Source organism: Lithobates pipiens, unplaced genomic scaffold (assembly GCF_037356315.1).
Source record: "Lithobates pipiens isolate NorthernLeopardFrog02 unplaced genomic scaffold, aLitPip1_a1.2 Scaffold_18, whole genome shotgun sequence".
Lineage (NCBI taxonomy): Eukaryota > Metazoa > Chordata > Amphibia > Anura > Ranidae > Lithobates > Lithobates pipiens.
In genome coordinates, this window is record NW_027507758.1 from 599,632,941 (window position 1) to 599,656,403 (window position 23,463).

General features: G+C 43.9%; 1 protein-coding gene across 2 annotated transcripts; it reads left to right on the top strand.

Moving 5' to 3' along the window:
• The first annotated feature begins 915 nt into the window (after positions 1-915).
• On the top strand, positions 916-23,170 carry STMN4 (stathmin 4). 2 transcript variants are annotated; one of them, XM_077489232.1, is made up of 6 exons: positions 916-1,016; positions 13,396-13,463; positions 13,991-14,086; positions 17,238-17,446; positions 19,563-19,765; positions 22,611-23,170. In XM_077489232.1, the coding sequence occupies exons 2-5, from the start codon at positions 13,451-13,453 to the stop codon at positions 19,761-19,763; spliced, it is 519 nt and encodes a 172-aa protein (XP_077345358.1). In that variant the 5' UTR covers positions 916-1,016; positions 13,396-13,450; the 3' UTR covers positions 19,764-19,765; positions 22,611-23,170. The 2 variants fall into 2 exon arrangements, with proteins under 2 accessions (XP_077345358.1, XP_077345357.1); XM_077489231.1 differs by having other exon boundaries at positions 19,563-19,754.
• Positions 23,171-23,463: the final 293 nt, after the last annotated feature.

Here is a 23,463-nt window from a genome sequence, read left to right on the forward strand (position 1 = left end):
AAGAATAAATGAATATTTACAAATTATAAAATAATATTTAAAAATTATAGATGAATATTTACAAACAAATGTGTATTTAAAAAGGAAAATAATATATACAAATTATAAATGAATATTTATAATTATAAAATTATATTTAAAAAATATAAATTAATATTTACAAAGAATAAATGAATATTTACAAATTATAAAATAATATTTAAAAATTATAAATTAATATTTACAAACAAATGTGTATTTAAAAAGAAAAAATAATATATACAATTTATAAATTAATATTTACAAAGGATAAATAATATTTACAAATAATAAATGAATATATACAAATTATAAATGAATATTTACAAAGAATAGATGAATATATACAAATTATAAATGAATATTTACAAAGAATAAATAATATTTACAAAGAATAAATGAATATTTACAAATTCTAAAATTATATTTAAAAAATATAAATGAATATTTACAAAGAATAAACTAATATATACAAATTATAAATTAAATTGTACAAAGAATAAATTAATATTTACAAATAATAAATAAATATTTACGGATAATAAAATAATATTTACAAATTATAAATGAATATTTACAGATAATAAAATAATATTTACAAATTATAAATGAATATTTACAAAGAATAAACACATTTTTACACATAATAAATGAACATTGCCAATAATCGCAGTGTAATCCCAATGATGGAGATCAGGTGAGTTTTTTCCTATTGACTTTCTCCTTTTATTTATTTATCTCCTGGTCGCGGCTGATGGAGAGAGAAGGGCTTCTCAGTGACATCATCCCCTTCCAATATGCAGCGTGTTACTCGGCAAGACTGAGTTTCCCCGGAAGATGCTGGCCAATCGGTGAGCGGGGAGAGTCAGCCAATGGAAGAGCTTAGAAATGATGTCATGGGGAGAGCCGGGGTAGTGGTGCTGATGCTGAGCGCTGGTTGTAAGGGATTTAATTCAGGGAGTACAGCTGGTACAAGCACAGTCTCCTAGCAGACAAAGGTGAGTGCATCGCGGTGAGCACAGGAAGATGCATGTATGGGGAGCAGACATTGGATTTTTTTTTATTACGCGTTTAACTTTATTTAGCAAATCTGGTGTATTCCCTGACGTCTCCGATGCTTGCTTGTGATGGAATGTTTGCGGTTGGCGGACACTCAGCATTGTTGATGCATGTGGTCAACCATGGCACATCACAGTCTGACCATGTATGGTCGCCCTTAGACCTACTAAAACTATGCAATGTGGGGGGGCTACCCAAACTATCCAATCAGGCAGGCCCTTGAACCCACATACTTGTTGCTAGATCTATGGGCGATTTAAATGTGTGTGACGAGCTTAAGCAGCGAGGAATGAGGGCATGGTATGCGATCATGCCAGCATGTGTGGGCACTGCTAGGTAGGGTTGGTTGTATATTTGTGTGTGTTGTAATGAACCCCCCCCGTGAATGGCATGGGTTCATGCCAGTACATGTGGGCGCTGCTAGATAGGGTTGGGTGTATCCTTGTGTGTATTATAAGGACCCCCCGAATGGCACAGGTTCATACCAGTACATGTGGGCACTGCTAGGTAGGGTTGGGTATATCTTTGTGTGTATTATAAGGACCACCTTGTAATGTGCCACAGAGGTGCCCCCCCCCCTCTGTGAATGGCATAGGATCCTGCCAGTACATGTGGGCACTGCTAGATAGGGCTGGGTGTATCTTTCTGTGTATTATAAGGACCCACCCCCCCTGAATGGCATAGGATCATGCCAGTACATGTGGGCACTGCTAGGTAGGGTTGGGTGTATCTTTGTGTGTATTATAAGGACTCCCCCTGTGAATGGCATAGGATCATGCTAGATAGGGTTAAGTGCATCTTCACGTGTGTTGTAATGATCCCCCCCCCCCCCCCCCGTGAATGGCATGGGATCATGCCAGCATGTGTGGGCACTGCTAGGTAGGGTTGGCTGTATATTTGTGTGTATTGTAATGACCCCCCCCCCCTCCCTGTGAATGGCATGGGATCATGCCAGTACATGTGGGCACTGCTAGGTAGGGTTGGGTGTATCTTTGTGTGTATTGTAATGACCCCCCTGTGGGGTCATGCCAGTATGTGTGGGCACTGCTAGGTAGGGTTAAGTGTATCTTCACGTGTGTTGTAATATCCCCCCCCCCCCCCCCGACATCATGCCGGCATGTGTGGGCACTGCTAGATAGGGCTGGGTGTATCTTCATGTGTATTGTAATGAGCCCTGCCCCTCCCCCTCTGTGAATGGCATGGGATCATGCCAGTACATGTGGGCACTGCTAGATAGGGTTGGGTGTATCTTTGTGTGAATTATAAGGGCCCCCTCTGTGAATGGCATGGATCATGCCAGTACATGTGGGCACTGCTAGGTAGGGTTGGGTGTATCTTTGTGTGTATTGTAATGACCCCCCTGTGGGGTCATGCCAGTATGTGTGGGCACTGCTAGGTAGGGTTAAGTGTATCTTCACGTGTGTTGTAATGCCCCCCCATGACATGGAAATCATGCCGGCATGTGTGGGCACTGCTAGGTAGGGCTGGGTGTATCTTCATGTGTATTGTAATGAGCCCTGCCCCTCCCCCTCTGTGAATGGCATGTAATTATGCTGCTATGTGTGGGCACTGCTAGGTAGGGTTACGTGTATCTTCACATGTGTTGTAATGAGCCCACCCCCCCCCCCCCCTCTGTGAATGGAATGGGATCATGCTGGCATGTCTGGGCACTGCTAGGTAGGGTTGGGTGTATCTTCATGTTTATTGTATTGAGCCCCCCCTCTGTGAATGGCATACGATTATGCTGGTATGTGTGGGCACTGCTAGGTAGGGTTGGGTGTATCTTCATGTGCATTGCAATGACCCCCTCTGTGAACGACACAGGACCATGCCGGCATGTGTTGCCCATGCTAGGTAGGGTTGTCTATTGTAATGACCCCCACCTCACCCTCTGTGAATGGCATAGAATCATGCCAGTATGTGTGGGCACTGCTAGGTAGGGTTAGATGTATCTTTGTGTGTTTTGGTCTGCTGGTCACAAAACCTGGCTTTATACAATCGTTAATGCCCTCCTGGACTAAAACCAGCCACCCAACTGAAAGGGTTACATTCATTCACATCTCTGTGAATTTACACCTAGGTAGGGCTAGGTGTGTCTTTCTTTGTCTTGGTCTGCTGGTCACCAAACTTGGCTTTGTCCAAGCAGATAATGGCCTCCTGGCCTAAAACTAGCTCCCCAACTGAAAGGAGTAACTTCTTATAGTTCTATACATTTGCCACCAAGGTATGGGTCATGTGCATTGCTCTGCTGGTCACAAAACAGGGCTTTGGCCAAGCAGTTGATGACCTCCTGGACTAAAACCAGCCACCCAACTCAACGGGTTAAATTCATAATTTTCTGTGTATTTAGCCCTAGGTAGGGTGGGTGTATTCTTGTGTATTGTAATGAGCCCTCTCTGTGAATGGTATGGGGTCAAGCAGGTATGTGCAGGCATTAAGTAGGGTTAGGTATATCTCCATGTGTATTGGTCTGCTGGTCACCAAACTTGGCTTTGGCCAAGCAACTGATGGCCTCCTGAACTAAAACTCGCCACCCAGCTGAAAGGGTTACATTTATACAGATCTGTGAATTTACAACTAGGTAGAGTTAAGTATAACCTTCTGTGTATTGTAATGAGCCCCTTCTATGGATAGCATGGGATCAAGCTGGTATGTGCAGGCACTGATAGGTAGGGTTAGGTGTATCTTTGGGTGTATTGGTCTGCTTGTCAACAAACTGAGCATTGGCCAAGCAGCTCATGGCATGTTGGACTAAAGCCAGCCACCCAACTATAAGGGTTGACTTCGTACAGTTCTGTATATTTACCACCATGGTAGGCTAGGTGTATCTTTGTTTGTATTGGTCTGGTGGCCACCAAAATTGGCTTTGGCCAAGCAGCCCTTCTGGCCTAAAACTGACACCCAACTGAAGGGGTTGCATTCATACAGCTCTGTGTATTTAGCCCTAGATTGGGTTACGTATATGATTCTGTGTATTGTAATGAGCCCCCTCTGTCAATGGCATGGGATCCAGCTGGTAGGTGCAGGCACTACTAGGTAGAGCTAAGTGTATCTTTGTGTGTATTGGTCTGCTGGGCACAAAACTAGGCCTTGGCCATGCAACTGATGGTATCCTGGACTACAACCAGCCACCCAACTGAATGGGTTACATTTACATAGTTCTGTGAATTTACCCCTCAGTAGGGCTAGGTGTGTCATTGTACTGGTCTGGTGGTCTGGTGGTCACCAAAGCAGATAATGGCCTAGACCTAAACCAGCTACCCAACTGAATGGGTTACATTTATATAGTTCTGTGAATTTACCCCTCAGTAGGGCTAGGTGTGTCTTTGTATTGGTCTGGTGGTCACCAAAGCAGATAATGGCCTCCTAGACCTAAACCAGCTACCCAACTGAAAGGGTTACCATCATACGGTCCTGTCTTGTTAACCTCTTGCCTACTCAAGGCGGTCCACTTAATTGCATCGCTGGGGTTGATGTATTGCTATGTAGAAACCATCTGTGAATAGCTTAGGGCCATGCTGGAATGTGTGACTACTGCTTGGCAGGGTCAGGTGTATCTTTGTTGGTCTGCTGGTCACCAAACTGGTCTCTGGTCAAGCAGCTGATGGTATCCTGGACTAATACCAGCCACCCAACTGAAAGGGTAAAATCCATACAGCTCTGTAGATTCGCCCGTAGGTAGGGCTAGGGTTGTCTTTGTTCATATTGGTCTAGGTCAGTGATGGCGAACCTTGGCACCCCGGATGTTTTGGAACTACATTTCCCATGATGCTCATGCACTCTGCAGTGTAGTTGAGCATCATGGGAAATGTAGTTCCAAAACATCTGGGGTGGCAAGGCTCACCATCACTGGTCTATGTGGTCACCAAACTTGGCTTTGTCCAAGCAGATAATGGCCTCCCGGACTAACACCGCCACCCAACTGAAAGGGTTACCTTCAAACAGTCCTGTCTATTCTTGCCTACCCATTGGGAGTCTACTTTTATTGTATTGCTGGTGGGATGATGCCAGTCTGATGTAATGCTATGTAGCCAGAAACGGCCACCAGGTCTAAACATGTGCCGGTAATACCGGCAAAAGAAACACCAGCTGGCTTAACTCTGTCATTTTGAAGATTAATGTCTATTCAGCTGAGTGCAGTAGCCGGTTGGAATACGGCTTCCCCATTTTCACCGACTGATTTCCGATAAGAAAATATTAGGTGGTCTACAGCTAAAGTAGCCTTAAGATGACGACGTCTCGAAGAGGTCCAACAGGTCCCAGCATGCTGTATGATGTAGATGTAGGATGTATATCTTTCCAGCAGCCGGAGTGCCACAGGGGGGCACCTTCCCCAATGTATGACCTCACCCTCTTAGGAATTATTTGTCCTCGTTAATTCGGCTGGAGTATGATGTCACCGGTAGCTGGCAGAGTAACACCCTGCTCTATTCAAACCATTTAAGTCGAGGGTTTCCAAGTTCTCCACGATGGATCGCTCCCTTGCCTGGGTGCAAAACAGGAGCTCATCCTCAAAGTACCAACTCACACATAGGAAAGCAGCTGGCGGCACACTGCGAAGTCCAGCGCTGGCAGAACCTTATTATTCCAGGAGGAGATGCCCGAAGCCCCGCCTTGGGAACTCCGGCGTTGACGCGTTTCACCCACCAATGAGCTCCATCGCAGATTGTCTACGAGAACGATGAAATGCGTCGGCAAGAATGTCCCAGGCTTCGTGCAGATTGCCCTTGAATAATACCGTTTTGCAAAGCGTTGGGCTGTTTTTCTTTGGATCTGCTCAAACCCGTGCTTCACCCTCCAAGTCTGAAGTTTACGCCGTACATTGCGCCGATCTTTAGGCGTTCCGCACAACGGGAGTCGAAGGTGAAGTTCCTGATCATGTGACTGCTGTGACTGGCTGGTACAGCAGTCCCCACCTATACAGGGCGCTGTCAGTAAGTGCCTATTCAGCATACAACAAGTGGCGCACCCAGGACACCAACGTGGGGCACATGGGCTTCAAGGGCTTGTTCAAACCTGGTGCGGTGCAAATCGCATGTTTTCCCACACAAAAACTCAGACGAGCACGGGTGCCTTTAATTCTTAATGGAGACCCCATGCATCTGGTAAACGAACATGCATCTGCCTACAGTACCATGCAGTGCGACGCGTTTCACATGCGTAGGGCACCCCTTTGAAATTAATGCTCTGATGAAATGCGTCGCACAGGAACACACAAAAAAATTGTACATTCAGGGGCACCTAAGGCCCATTTCCCCCCGCCCCCAGGAAAAGCCATCAATGCGTTCTGATAACACGTGTGTGACATGCATTGCCCTTGCAGTCTGCCTAGGAACACCCGCTCATTCAGGCTGACACCCACCATCAAGGCATTCTGATATGTGCAGAACTCCTCCCACTGCTCTTCAGAGGAGTACTGGGGGGCGGAGTGCTGGGATGTTTTCAGGACACTATGTACAGCACCCTACTGGCCCCTCCCACCAGCCATGGTCTGCCGCCATTGCATAGAGAAGCACAGAAAGACGCAGATATAATGGATGCAGGTCCACAGCAAAGTACGTAATGATAGAGCAGTGGCCTCCAAACTGCGGCCCAGGGGCCAGATCTGGCCCTTTGCTTGCTTTTATACCTCCCACTAATACCAGTGATGGGGCACTATTCCTCCCAATGACACCAAAGATAGGGCACTATTCCTCCCAATGGCACCAAAGATAGGGCACAATTCCTTCCACTGATACCAATGATGGGGCACTATACCTTCCACTGATATCAATGATGGGGCACTAAACCTTCCACTGATATCAATGATGGGGCACTATTCCTCCCACTGATACCAATGATGGGCCATTATTTCTCCCACTAATACCAATGATGGGACACTATTACTACCACTGATACCAATGATGGGGCACTATTCCTCCCACTGATATCAATGATGGGGCACTATTCCTCCCACTGAGAGCAATGATGGGGCACTATTCCTCCCACTGATACCAATGATGGGGCACTATTCCTCTCACTGATACCAATGATGGGGCACTATTCCTCCCATCAATACCAATTATGGGGCACTTTTCCTCCCACTGATACCAATGATGGGGCACTATTGCTCCCACTGATACCAATGATGGGGCACTATTCCTCCCACTGATACCAATGATGGGGCACTATTCCTCCCACTGACACCAATGATGGGGCACTATTCCTCCCACTGACACCAATGATGGGGCACTATTCCTCCCACTGATACCAGTGATGGGGCACTATTCATCTCACTGATACCAATGATGGGGCACTATTCCTCTCACTGATACCAATGATGGGGCACTATTCCTCTCACTGATACCAATGATGGGGCACTATTCCTCTCACTGATACCAATGATGGGGCACTATTCCTCTCACTGATACCAATGATGGGGCACTATTCCTCCCACTGATACCAATAATGGGCTGGAGCGGTGCGCTGGCAGGACACTAAAAAAAGTCCTGCAACCAGAATCTTTGCGTGCTATAGCGGAGCTGTATACACCATTTCTACAGCGCCCCTGCCCATTACAATGAATTGGCAGCGCCGGCAAATCGCTTTGCCGGCACTTTAAATCCTTTTGAGCTGTTAGCGGGGGGTTATAAGCATCCCGCTAGCGGCTGAAAAGTGACGCAAAAACAACGGTAAAGCGCCACTAAAAATAGTGGCGCTTTACCGCCGGCGCCTGCCCACCCCAGTGTGCAAAGTGCCCTAAAGGTTTTATATAAAAGAAGGGAGAGGGAGGGGCCAGGGATAGGCAAAATCTATGCAAATTAAATGCCAGCTCGCCAGCTCCTCACGCCAGCCATGATCTGCTTGCATTGCATAGAGAAGCACAGAGGCCCATTGTATTCAAAAATGTCATTAGCAGGCCACCGCTCATCTCTATGCCCTTGGAGGACCAGAGCGACGTCATGAAGACACTTCCGGTTCCAGCAATATAAATATGTTGTTGTTTTTTTTTTTGTTTTTTTTTTAAACGCAAAACTTTTTTTTTTTTTTGATCTTTTGCTTTTAAGATTAGAGGAGAGATTTGGGGTCTTTTAGACGCCACATCTCTCCATAAAGAGGACTTGCTGAATTATTATCGCAAGGGTTTACATTAGCTGTGATAGCAATGAATGTGATCAATTTTTTTTTTTAAAGGGACAGTGTAAAAATGTAAAAAAAAAAAGTCATAAAATATATATATAAATATATAAATAAAAAAATGTTTTAAAGCACCCCGGTCACTGCATGCTCGCGTGCAGTGGTGAACACATGGGTAGGTCACGCCCACATATGTAAGCAGTGTTCGCACCACACGTGTGAGGTATCGCCGCAAACCTTATAGCGAGAGCAAAAATTCTAGCGCGAGACCGGCTCTGTAACTCCAAACTGGTGACCTGTAGAAATTTTTCAAGCGAGATTTTTATGTACCGTCGTTTGTCACCATTCCACAGGCGTGCGCAAATTTTAAAGCGTGACATCTTAAGGAATCTATTTACTCTTCATATTTCATGTTGTACAAAAAAATTGGGGTTTATATTCTGTTTTTTTTTTTATTTGTTAAAGTGTATTTTTTCCCTAAAAACATTGCGTTTGAAAAACCGCAACGCAAAAACCGCGTGACATAAAAAATGGCAATAACTGCCATTTTATTCTCTAGGGTCTCTGCTAAAAATAAATAAATTATTATATTCTCTAGGGTCTCTATTAAAAAAAAAAAAATAAAAATAAAAATATATATATATATATATATATATATATATATATATATATATATATATATATATATATATATATATATATATATATATATATATATATATATATATATATATATTTATGCAAAGCGACCGATGGAATTGCAGGTGTCGAGTTTTCAGGGGAGAATGTGATTGGTCGGCTGAGTTCTTAGACACTTTTATTCCATAAAATAATGGAATCCGCTGTCGGTGGAGCCGCCTGGTGCCTGCAGTGTGATGAATAATGGATTTCCTCCCAGTACAGCCCCCAGACTCCCAGACACAATGCGTCTGCCATGCAGCCCTCCGATGGCGGCACGCCGTGTACTGCCATAATCCCTCGCCGCCTCCTTTTGTTTTGTTTTCTGCACAAACAACAGATGCCAATGCCTGGCACAGCCTGGCCCTCCCGTCACCGATTGCTGCCCGAGGGAAAAGACAAGAGCGGAGACCCTGGTGCCCTCCATGAACCCATTGGAGCGCCCAATCGCTGCCATCTTCATCGTGTCACATTTTATAGATCTGCGACTTTCATTAAAAACCATCCCTGGTGATCCCGCCGTGGTGATCCCGCCGTGGTGAACCCACCGTGGTGAACCCGCCATGGTGATCCCGCCTTGGCAAACCTGCCCATGGTGATCCCGCCCATGATGATTCTGCCGTGGTGATCCCGCCGTGGTGATCCCGCCGTGGTGATCCCGCCGTGGTGATCCCGCCATGGTTATCCTGCCGTGGTGATCCCGCCGTGGTGAACCCACCCATGGTGAACCCACCTGTGGTGATCCCGCCTTGGTGAATCCCGCCATGGTGAACCCGCCCGTGGTGATCCCGCCATGGTGAACCCGCCTGTGGTGAACCCGCCATGGTGAACCCGCCATGGTGAACCCTCCATGGTGAACCCGCCCATGGTGATCCCGCCGTGCTGAACCCGCCATGGTGATCCCACCCTGGTGATCCCGCCGTGGTGAACCGCCGTGGTGATCCCACCATAAATCTCCTTGCTTAGGCTACTTCCTCCTATACGGTGACCACGCTCTGTCCTTGTCTCCTGATGGTGGTCCTGCGTTGTCACCCCCTGACATGGACTTTACAAGCGTCACCGTCAGAAAAGACTACCTAAGATACGCCAGGCATGCATGTGGACGGGAAGTGGCTGCAAAGAGGATGCAGGAGATCAGCAGCGCTGAGATATAGCAAAGGATAACAAAAAACTCAAACTTTTATTTATTTATTTAATTAAATAAATGCAATTGCATATTGTAGGAAACTAAACGCCATTGGTTTTCGGGGTTCATGTCCATTTTTACTGGCTCCTCTGCTGTACTGTGATGGATTTGCTGCACACTGTGAGGGTCTCACAATGTGCATTGGAAGCAGTGGAAAGTCAGATAGAGCCCCACCTCCTTCCCTGGCTGAAGGACGTCCAGCATCATCTAGCTCTTTCCTCCTCAGCCGGCCCCTCCCACCATCCATGATCTGCCTGCATTACATAGAGAAGCACAGAGGCCCCGTACATGATGTCACCGGGTCTAATGACAATGGAAACGTTTTATTCTAAAATAGTATTAGAGGTTTGATGAGGGGAAGTCGAGCTAGAGAAATATGGTAAACCTAAGGGCTTGGGGTGGGGATAGGGATCAAAAAAATTGCGGGATCGGGTGGAGGTAGGGATCAGGGTGGCAGGATAGGGATCAGGATGGTGGGATAGGGATCAGGGTGGCGGGATAGGGATCAGGATGGTGGGATAGGGATCAGGGTAGCAGGATAGGGATCAGGATGGCGGGATGGGGGTCAGGATGGCGGGACATGGATCATGGTGGTAGGATAGGAATCAGGATGGTGGGATAGGGATCAGGATGGTGGGATAGGGATCAGGATGGTGGGATAGGGATCAGGGTGACGGGATAGGGATCAGGGTGACGGGATAGGGATCAGGGTGGTGGGATAGGGATCAGGATGTGGGATAGGGATCAGAATGGCAGAATTGGGGTGGGGGATTAGGGATCAAGGTGACAGGATAGGGATCAGGGTGACGGGATAGGGATCAGGGTGGTGGGATAGGGATCAGGATGGTGGGATAGGGATCAGGGTGACGGGATAGGGATCAGGGTGGTGGGATAGGGATCAGGATGGTGGGATAGGGATCAGGATGTGGGATAGGGATCAGGGTGGTGGGATAGGGATCAGAATGGCAGAATTGGGGTGGGGGATTAGGGATCAAGGTGATAGGATAGGGATCAGGGTGGTGGGAGAGGGATCAGTCATAGCAGACAATACACCCAGGTTGATGATCCCAATGATCATGCTGTGTATATAAGGGGCCATGTAGTTCCTCCCTGGTGGGCTGTGTCCTCCTCTCTCTGTCCTCCCATCTCACATCCTGAGCCCGGCTAACCTGTCATCAGTCAGAGAGGAAATTGCGGGAGGAAGAATCATAGTGAAGATGAGTCACCACCTCTGATTCTCACTGAGACATCTGCAGCTCTGTAGTAAGCTGAACTCACAGCAAAGCCAACATCACATACGTTCAGTACATGCATGATCAGTTATGTACCTGCTACCTCCATCACAATGCTCCCCCTGATAATGCCTTCATCTGCTTTTCTCTCCAGAAGGACAGTGCCATCTTTGTTAAAGTATAATCCAGGTTTTCTATGAAATGACACGGCCATGTAAATCCTGGTGCCTGTGCAGTTCTTGGCTGTGTTCACAAATGTCAGACACAGATCAGCCCCTGGTGCAGTCTCTCACCTTATTCCTTGCATACAATGTTGCAGTCTGATCACTGAGGGGAGTGGAGGAAATGCTTCCTTCTGCCTCCTGTACATTAAAGAGATTTACATCATGTCTACAGGTTCACTTTACAAAGATGGGTTTACATCTACTTTATAATGCCAGATGGTGTTTTTAATAAATAAAATATTGCTAAATATTATTATTATTATTATAATACATATACTATTAAATCTTCTTCTTTTTAATATTATTAGTAAGTATTAGTAGTTCCTCTTTTTTTCTTCATCTTCATCTACTTCCTCTTTTTTTCTTCATCTTCTTCTTATTATTATTATGATTGTATTAATTATTATTATTATTATTATTATTTTTATTGGTAGTAGTAGTAGCAGCAGTGTTCTTTTTCTTCCTCTTCTTCTTATTATTGTATTAATTATTAGTAGTAGTATAATTCTCCTTCTTCTTCTTTTTCTTCTTCTTCTTCCTCTTTTTATTATTATTAGTATTATTATTAGCGGTAGTAGTAGTAGTATTCTTTTTCTTCTTCTTAATATTATTATTAATAATAAGTATTATTACTAGTAGTAGTAATACTCTTTCTAATTGTTAAAATTAGTAGTAGTAGTAGTTGTTGAAGAATTCTTCTTATAATTAGTAGTAGTATTCTTTTTCTTTTTATTGTTATTATTATTATTAATAAGCATTGTTAGTAGTAGTAGTAGTATTCTTTTTATTGTTAATATTAGTAGTATTATTTTTCTTATTATTCTAATTGTTATTAATATTAATAATAAGTATTATTACTAGTAGTAGTAGTATTCTTTTTATTGTTTATATTAGTAGTAGTAGTAGTATTCTTTTTTATTGTTATTATTATTAATAAGTATTATTACTAGTACTAATAGTATTCTTTTTTATTGTTACTAATAGTAGTAGTAGTAGTCAAAGAATTCTTCTTATAATTATTAGGAGTAGTAGTAGTAGTAGACTTCTCCATCTTAATAATAATAATAATACATATTTTATTATTATTATTATTACTACTAGTATATATTTTATTATTATTTAAAATATTATTATAGTATTAGCTAATTATTATACATTTGATATAAATAGTAATGTGCACTCACAAGGAAAGCCACCGCAGTTCTCTATTATTCCCATGTGCCTCTAGTGAATAAGGATCTGATTGACTGATTGATTGGGATTACCAGATCTTATCGCCGCCCTTTGCGCTGTCTTGTAGGAGTCGTAGATCTAGTAGGTGTGTGGTACCACGGGGCCGATACAAAGAATATTTTAATGTTTGTAAGTCCATTTGTAAGTCCATTTGGTTACTTATCATTTGAGGGGAATAATCTATTCTACACAGTGATAAGTGACCTTGTTGCAGTTTTAGGCTTCCGCGTCTCTGATGGCGGTGAATGAATCGCTCAACAGATGATCCGTTTTTGAGTATAAAGTCCATTTTTTGGTATAAATATATGCGCACGTTGTACAAATAGTGAAAAAGCTTGATATTGATATAAAAAGTGTTTACTAAATACAATATAACCAACGCGTTTTGGCACAAGGGTCTGCTTAATCAGGGCTTAGACTTGTGGTATCAGTCTATCCACATGGTGGGCACAGTTATATGCTGATACCATGGCTTTTTTTTTTCACAAGGATCTTGTCCAGATTTAGTCATAATCTTATTGATTGAAGCTTGAAGAAGGGGGAGACCCTACCCCGAAATGGGTTGGTTATTTTCTAAGAGCTGTGTTCAGATTAAGGGCAAAATACAAATCCAGTCATTAATCATAGTGTACTATCTCTCTCTCCCCAGGTGACATACCTCATTCTGTAGACCTCGCAGAGAACCAATCAACAACCTCAGCAATATGACACTAGCAGGTATGTCGTCATCCTATTCCCCCCCCTCCCAAGTGTGATAAACTATTGAGGACTTTGGTTAGGGGGCCTTTAATGACACGGCGTCTGAATGTGCCTGCATTCGAGACTTGGCATTAAAATGGTCTTCCAGTAGGAGACGCTATTGGGGGAGGGCGAAAGTGAATTTGGCTCCACCAACACACTTTCATTTATTCAAATTGATCAAATTTTAACAAATTCGGTTAATTTGAACTCAATTCGACCGAATTCGGGAAAAGTCGAAACAATTCGATTTCCATTCGAATTGCAATGGGCACCCCTGCTCTGGTGACAGCTGTCTTGAGAGAGGTTTCCTTCAACTTCCTGTTGTGTATCACAGACAGGAAGTCAAGGGAAGTCTCTCCCCAACAGGGCAGAGATGGAAAATAAAAAACTACCCAGTCCGTAGTCTAATTGGACCTTATATACACTTGATCATGATTACTATGTGACTATACAGTACCAGCTTCAAGAAAGAAATACCCTAACCTTTCTGATTTCTCCCACAGCCTACAAAGAAAAGATGAAGGAGCTCCCCCTCATGTCCCTCTTCTGCTCCTGTTTTTTCTCTGATCCTTCAAAGAAACAGACTTATAAATATGATGGTAAGAACATTGTCTCTCCTTAATTCTGTGCCAATTTTTCTTTAGAGGGAGTGAAAAAAAGTAAACATTTCAAAACACTTCCTGCCCCTCACTTCCTGTCCCTCACTTCCTGCCCCTCACTTTCTTTCCCTCACTTAATTTCCCTCACTTCCTGCCCCTCACTTCTTGTTCCTCACTTCCTGGCCCTCACTTTCTGTCCCTTTCTTACTGTTCCTTTCTTCCTGCCCCTCACTTCCTGTCCCTCACTTCCTACCACTCTCTTCCTGCCCCTCACTTCCTTTCCCTCACTTCCTTTCCCTCACTTCCTTTCCCTCACTTCCTTTCCCTCACTTCCTGCCCCTCTCTTCCTGCCCCTCTTTTTCTACCACTCTCTTCCTTTCTCTCACTTCCTGCCCCTCACTTCCTTTCCCTCACTTTCTGCCCCTCACCTTCTGTCCCTCGCTTCCTGACCCTCACTTTCTGTCCCCACTTCTTGCCCCTCTCTTCCTGCCACTCTCTTCCTGCCCCTCACTTACATTCCCTAACTTTCTGTCCCTAACTACCTGCCCTTCACCTTCTGTCCCTCGCTTCCTGCCCCTCACTTCATGCCCCTCACTTTCTGTCCCCACTTCCTGCCCCTCTCTTCCTGCCCCTCACTGCCTGTCCCTCACCTTCTGTTCCTTGCTTTCTGCCCCTTACCTTCTATCCCTCACTTCCTGCCCCTCACTTTGATTCCCTCACTTCCTGTCCCACACTTACTGCCTCTCACTTCTTGTTCTTCACTTCCTGACCCTCACCTTCTGTCCCTCGCTTCCTGCCTCTCACTTCATGCCCCTCACTTTCTGTCCCCACTTCCTGCCCCTTATTTCTTATACCTCGCTTCCTGCCCCTCACTTTCTGTCCCCACTTCCTGACCGTCATGTCTTGTCCCTCACTTCCGGCCCTTCACCTTTTGTCCCTCGCTTCCTGCCCCTCACCTTCTGCCCCTCACTTCCTGCCCCTCACCTTCTGCCCTTCACTTCCTGCCCTTCACCTTCTGCCCCTCGCTTCCTGCCCCTCACCTTCTGTCCCTCGCTTCCTGTCCCTCACTTCCTGTCCCTCACTTCCTGTCCCTCACTTCCTGTCCCTCACTTCCTGTCCCTCACTTCCTGTCCCTGTGGCAGAAACATAAGAAATGAAGAGAGATGTTACCACCAGGGCAGGAATATGTAGACAGTAATAGTAACCTGAAGAAAATGTAACCCTTCCACATTTTACGAAAAATCAGCATTCTGTGTCCCTAGAGCAGAGATTTCTCATCCCTTCATGGAGACATAAAAAAGAATATGGATGCATGATGTGAATAATACTAATAAATATACACCTATGAAAGCACCATCCCTATTGAAATCATGAGACTTTATTTCCCGTTTTAAGCCCATTGGTGGGGGCTTTAATTGTGCCGAAATAGGGGTCAAAAACACAATACCAATAAAATCATAGCTCTTTATTACAAATATTTAAAAAAAAAACAATAATAAAACTATGTGTCATGAAGATCATTGTAGGCCATATCAGCAGCTTTCATATAAACTGTGTAATAAAGGTATGCTAGATCAACGCGTTTCACTCATTGTGCTTCTTCAGGGACTCTATGACTGTATACAAAAAAACTATATGGCTGTATAAATATAATCATAGACATAGTAACAATTTTGTAAATTCATATACTGTATATTGCAATGTAAATCGTTAAAATAGAGAGCTTAGATTTTATTGGTATTGTGTTTTTGACCCCTATTTTGGCACAATTAAAGTCCCATAACACGCTGCTCCTCCCCCATTGAGGGACTTGAAGAGAGAAAAGGTTTCTTAAAAAACAATATGCTACATTTTAGCTGGTATATACAATGTATATTTATATTATATGGGCACCTGACCATCCAACCTACACACACATATTGTATATACTTGTGTATATATCCCATTTAAATACCATGGGCTTTAATATGGAGTTGGTCTTCCACAGCCTCTACTCTTTAGTGAAGGCTTTCCACAAGATTTTGGAGTGTGGTTGTGGGAATTTGTACCCATTCAGCCAAAAAAAAGTATTTGTGAGGTCAAGATCTGGCTTACAATTGGTGTTCCAACTCATTACAAAGGTCTTCAGTAGGGTTGCGGTCATGTATCAATGTTGGATGAGAAGGCTTGGCTCACGATTATGGTTCCAATTCATTCCAAAGATGTTCAGTAGAGTTGAGGTCAGGTACCAATGTTGGATGAGAAGACCTGGCTCACAATTGGTGTTCCAGTTTAACCCAAAGGTGGTCAGTAGGGTCGAGGTTGGGTACCAATGATGGGTGAGAAGACCTAGCTCATAATTGGGGATACAATTCATTCCAAATGTGTTCTGTAAGGTTGCGGTAAGGTACTAATATTGGATGAGAAGACCTGTCACACAACTGATGTTTTAATTCAACCAAAAGGTGCTCAGTAGGGTTGAGGTTGGGTGCCAATATTGGATGAGAAGACCTGGCCCACAATTGGTGTCCAATTTATCTCAAAGGTCTTCAGTAGGGTTGAGGTTGGGTACCAATATTGGATGAGAAGACCTGGCTCACGATTGGTGTCCAATTTATCTCAAAGGTCTTCAGTAGGGTTGAGGTTGGGTACCAATATTGGATGAGAAGACCTGGCTCACGATTGGTGATCCAATTTATCGCAAAAGTGTTCAGTAGGGTTGAGGTCAGGGATCTGTACAGGCTGCATGAGTTCCTCTACACCAAACTGGTCCTTTACAGAGTTGGCTTTGTACACAGGGGCACATGTTGGAAAAGGTCTTCTCCAACTATTGCACAAGGTGGGAAGATAACACTTGTCTACAATGTCTTTGTATGCAGTAGTATTAACAGTGCCCTTTACTGGAAATTCCTGAATTCAATTGTTTGGAGGGGGTCCACATACTTTGCCATATAGGTAGGAGTGATGGTCAGGTGTCAACAAAATTTTGGCCATTAGTGTATGCTAACATGCAAAGAAGCATCCTAAATGGTGTTATCCCTGTCTAATTATCTATTCATTGTAAAAATGATTACGTTTTCATGAATGTGTGATTGGCTATCAGAAATAAACCATTCAAATTAAACTATCCTGTTGATTCATACCATTGAAGTTTCCCATTCTCCATTCCCAGCAGATACAATTGACCTCACGTGGTGTGTCATCTCAGACATGGAAGTCATAGAATTAAACAAACGAACTTCTGGTCAAGCCTTTGAGGTCATCCTAAAACCGCCTTGCTTTGATGCTGTCCCAGATCTCAATGCCTCTCTCCCCCAACGCCGGGACCCATCACTGGAAGAGATCCAGAAAAAACTTGAAGCTGCTGAAGAAAGACGTAAGGTAAGTGAGAATAGGTTAACAAGCAGGTTGGTCAAAATGCAAACTCAGTTCAACAAATGTTTTAAAAATGGTATCTACTAAGTTGGCTGCCCTAAAGTAAACGTAAAAGTTTAAAAAATATTTTTTTGTTAAAGTCTAGAGGTAGTTTTTAAATTTTATATCGTTACATAGTTAGTGAGGTAGAAAAAAAAGACACTAGTCCATCTAGTTCAACCAACAAAAACTGAACAAGAATTTTCAAAGACCCTGTTTATTTGGCGCCACTGTTTATTTGACGGCACCCCAGAGGAGTTTACAGTAATGTTTCCCAGTCACAGTTATGAAGACAAGGACTCTATCTCTAGTGCCAGTTTGGGTGTCGGTTGATTAACCTACTGTCAAACCATGGGAGGGAATGGCGCAACTTGATAAACCAACAAAAACATGGCTTGAACCCAGGACCCCAGTACTTCAAGACAGCAGTCCAAACTACTGCAAAATGCTGGATTTTTGACCAGCATGGCCATCATCTAGCTATGTTTCATGTAATTCTCCAACAACCTGGCACACCACTAGACCATAGATCTACCCAGAACTGAGTGGCTACTAACTAGCATTATGACATCCGGACTTCCCTATCCTACAAGGTCAGAAGACTGACTTTCTTGATACTACTTCAGCTCAGAAGGTTACCTTAGAGACATCCCCTGTTTCTGTTGTATATTGAGACAAGTAAAGGAAAACGCAACGGGACACATTGTTGACTGTGTTGTTCTGAGACAAATCCCCTACATAAATTCTGAATATCTTGTTGCTCTAATACAGTGGTCTCAACACTGTGGCCCTTTGCATTCTTTTACCTGGCCCTTGGGGCACTATTTCCTCCACTGACGCCAACGATGGGGCATAATTCCCCCTACTGTTCCCACAAAGGGGCACAATTGTCCCCAATAACACCAACGACATGGAAAAATGGCAATGCCAATGATGGGGCACTGTTCCTCCCACTGACGCTAATGATGGGGCACTATACCTCTCAGTGGCACAAATGATGCGGCACTATTCATCCCACTGACGCCAATGATGGGACACTATTCCTCCCACTGACGCCAATGTTGGGGCACTATTTCACCCAATGACACCAATGATAGGGCACTATTTTTCCCACTGACACCAATGTTGGGGCACTAGTTCACCCAATGACACCAATGATAGGGCACTATTTTTCCCACTGACAGCAATGATGGGACACTATTCCTCCCAATGACGACAATGATGGGGCACTCTTCCCCCCACTGATACCAATGATGGGGTCTATTGCTCTCAGTGATGGCAATGATGGGACACTACTTTTCCCAATAACTATTTCTCCCACTGATACCAACGATGGGGCACTATTCCTCCCAATTATACCAACGATGGGGCACTATTCCTCCCACTGACCGAAATGATGGGCATTGTTTGCTCCCACTTATGCCAGGGGTTTTTCTACTCCTACCGACCACAGTTCGGCCCCCCTAAAGTCCGGAGGACAGTAAACTGGCTCTTTGTTTAGAAAGTTTGGAGACCCCTGCATCTAATACTTCAATCACTTTGAGTATGACCATTTTTTCCATTTTTTTTTAAATATCTTCAAAGTCTGGGGAGTGATGGTGTTCACAAAACCTTATTCCATGGCATTGGAATGGAAATTTTACTGGAATATTCAGACATAGAAATATAAACTAAGGAGAAAGCTTGGTATTTTCCTATTTATGTGTCTAAATATATTATGTCTAAATAAATTAATTTCAGTTTTAATCACTTACTATTCAATAGAATACACAGTGGGGGTGCAGGAGTGATATGGACCTACCGATATTATGGATACAACAATTGTGTTGTTCATAATACTTTTTGTGTGTTCACTAACTGGTAAATTTTAAGGACAAGCTTTCCATGGTCTACACTCTTCTCATTCCGAGAAAGAATATTGCTTGGACCAAGAAGAAGGGGATAGACCACCGAAAGCTTGTCCTGAAAGAGCAAATTAAAAAGGTATCACTGATATTACTCAGCTATGTTGTTTTAAGTGCACTAATAGGGCTACAATAAACGTAAGGATTATAGATTCTAATCCCTTCTCCTTTCTCTTTAGTGCCAGGAAGCCGAGCTCCTCAAACACCTGGCAGAGAAGAGGGAACACGAGCGTGAGGTCATTCAGAAAGCCATCGAGGAGAACAACAACTTCAGCAAAATGGCCAAAGAGAAGCTGACCCAGAAAATGGAGGTCAACAAGGAGAACAGGGAGGCCCATCTAGCTGCTATGATCGAACGTCTGCAGGAGAAGGTTAGTTAAAGGTTAGTTAAAGTTGTATCTCACATTCTAAACTTTGATTCAAATTGTTTAATTTCTTCATGTTCGCTGTCCTCACCTTTGAGAACATGAAAATGAGGCTGTCGTTGCCAGAAAAAAAGCTTGGTAGCAGGTCCCTGGAAATGAAGAGGTATTTTACTTACCTACAGGGATGAGCTCAGGTGTGTTCAGAAACCTGTACTGGGCCAAAGATCAGCAGTCAAGTTTTCCCCAACATTCACACTTACACACGTCACAGAAGATTGGCCTAGAACAGGTGGCAACTTCCAGTAGGCTTGCTCTAGGATCCAAGCATGCCTGAGCTCTTCACTACTTCTCCAACCTGTGCTTTAACTACCATCATACTCTTCAGCATTCAACATTTCTTGGAGCGTTCCCCTCCTTGTGCCATGATGATTCCATCGGTTGAGTCCTAGGTCGCTCTTGTGTCCTGGAGGAGGATGTCCAGAGGATGAAAGCACAGGGTGATGAAGGGGACACGGGTATCCAATTCTTCTGAGTGTTGAATTCTGAAGGGTCTGAGGAAGACTGCAGTAATAAATTGGAGTAACCATCAAAATCACCTTGGCTTTGACATTGTTGCTTTAAAATAGTTATATTCTCATAATTTCCCTGTTTGCAATGGAGCCATCTTTTCTGGTTAACGCTTCTAAATTCTTGGTGGCGCTACAGTCACCAAGAAACATTTCTATGATCTTATGTGTTGTTTCTTCTATTGCTACAAGTGATATTGCCCAACTGGCTTTAATGACCTGTTCTAGACAATCAGCATAGCGAAGTGCTGAGGTCATACATGGTGGTCTCAAGACTTTCAAGATTGGGAAACCAAGCAACTAAACATCCCAAGTTCAGCCTTTGTCAAGGATATTGCTTTCTTGAAAAGAGAATGATTTTTACAGACTGCTAACGCATATCACGGGGGGCTTTTCCAGCCACTGCCAGGGCAATGGGTGGGAGAACAACTAAGTCTGTTATATGTTATGTACATTTTTTATCTAAAGTGAAATATTCCTTTAAATATTAACTTAACTCCTGTTCTTAAACATTTAAAGTCTGCAGCTGCAAATACTGTAGCTGCTGACTTTTAGCAAACAGGTACTTACCTGCCCAGGAGCACTGTCTTAACCAGGCTAGGATCTCTACTGCTGGACCCTATTCTTCATGGGATCTGCAAAGTCAAGGTCCACCCAAGTACTAAGTGGACCCTATTCTTCAGGGGACCTGCAGAGGCAATATCCACACAAATACTAGGTAGGGATCCCCCAAAGGGAGACCCCATAAGAGGGGAAGAACTTGCCCATAAGGCCAAGAAGTGAGCACACAAAATGTGAAGCCCACAAATAAAGTGCACAGGATGTACACTTGATCCTCTCCTGAAGAGAAAGGACCCTTGTTCTAGTACCCCGGGATGCAAGATTCCCAACGGGGACTGGGTTACCAGTGGGCCACTAGTAACCCAGTACCCATGCACTTTTTTGTGTGTTTCACATTTTGTGTGCTCACTTCTTTATTGCAGCTGGTGTTAGTTTTGAATCTGCGCATGCCCTGAAAAATCTTGAGCTGTGGAGCAGGTTCTCCCCCTCCTTTGGGGTCTCCCTTTGGTTATTACTTGGGTGGACCTTGCCTCTGCAAGTCCCCTGAAGAAAAATAGGGTCCACTTAGCACTTGGGTGGACCTTGCCCCTGCAACACCCCTGAAGAAGAATAGGGTCCACCTAGCACTTGGTTGAACTTTACCTCTGCAAGTCCCCTGAAGAATAGGGTCCACCTAGCACTTGGGTGGACCTTGCCTTTGCAACAACCCTGGAGAAAAATAGGGTCCACCTAGCACTTGGGTGGACCTTGCCCCTGCAACACCCCTGAAGAAGAATAGGGTCCACCTAGCACTTGGTTGAACTTTACCTCTGCAAGTCCCCTGAAGAAGAATAATGTCCACCTAGCACTTGGGTGGACCTTGCCTCTGCAACAACCCTGGAGAAGAATAGGGTCCACCTAGCACTTGGTTGGACCTTACCGCTGCAAGTTCCCTGAAAAAGAATAGGGGCCGCCTAGTACTTGGGTGGAACTTGCCTATGCAGGTCTCATAATGAATAGGGTCCACCTAGTACTTTGGTGGACTTTAATTTGGCAGGTCCCCTGAAGAATTGAATCCACATTCAAAACTAACACCAGCTGCAATAAAGAAGTGAGCACACAAAATTTGAAACACACAAAAAAGTGCATGGGGTGCACACTTGGTTCTCCTCCAAAGAGAAAGGACAATGGCCCTGTTCCCCCAGGGTGCAAGACTCCTGACAGGGACTGGGCTACTCGTGGTTTACCCAGCCAAAACCAGGTGAACCCTATTCTTCAGGTTTCCTGCCAAAGCAAAGTCCACCCAAGTACTAGGTGGGGATCCCCCCGAAGGGAGACCCTGACAATAAGGCCACGTGCTCTTCCCGTCAAGACTTTCAGTATAAGCCCGAGGGCCTACACCCTACTAATGGTGCTGAAGTGAATACATGTACAGAGGAAGTGGCTAAGAGAGGTTACAGGAAATCAGCAGCACTGAGATGCAGTTTTTTAAGCTTATGATTACGATACCCAGGGCATTAACAAATGCCAGACAACTGGAGGCAACATGCACTTTAAACATGGTAATTGCATTCCCTAATGTACAGATTGCCAATAGAGGGAGCAGTTACAAAACTGACAATAAAGTACAGTATAATAATTAAAATATGAAAGGGCAAGCATGTAAAAGTATAAAGGAATCAAGAATATGTTCTATTGATGGAAAAGGTGATACTCTGATCTCCCACTAATTGTCAGCGACTTGTTTCCTCTGCAGGATAAGCATGCAGAAGAAGTTAGGAAAAACAAAGAGCTGAAGGAAGAAGCTTCCAGGTAGAAGGTGGTGGCTTTATACAATTTGGACTGAGGACTCCATGGGGTGCCTGAACTGCCCAGCACAATAATAAGCAACCGAGACTCTTTTATTGCTTTTTCTTTTTTTTTCTTTCTTTGTTTGTGAATGTTAAAGAGATGACCGGCAAAAAAAAAAAAATAAGTCGCCTTTTTTTCGGAGAAGCTTAGGTATGGGAATTTTGGGAGGATGTAACGGGAGGGGTCGTCCATCTCATCCGCAAAGACCTAAAGAATCGTACCCTAGGAACCCAGGCTTCGATGTCTTGCCACCGTGTCACTACGCATACCATACCATACTAAACAAAAAAACTAAAAATGAAATAAGCCAGCTTGCCGTGACGGGAGCTGCGAACGGCGGTTTCCTGCTGCCGCAGAGCACACGAGTTAACCGTTGTCTAAACCTGCTCTAGGAAAGGCTGTTTAATGGCACTGATTTTATATGTCTACCATTGTATTGTCAATACATGATGATTTTCCCGTTTATCTATCTGCCTCTGCGTCTCATTATTTACTTGCCTATTGATATTTTTTTTAAGCCTAAAGGACCATTCTGTTGAAATCAGTTAAGAATGAATTTTTAATCTTTTTATATTTTGCCTTCCCTGGTTTCTCTTATTTCCCATCTGGAGGAGTGGGCATTCTATTTGCACGTATACCACTCAGGTAAAACATCTACAAGCAGTGCCAGGACAAGTTCATCCAGTGCCCAGGGCAAAGATACCAAATAACACCCCCCCCCCCCCTTTTCATTATGTACAAGCTTAAGAGGATGAGAA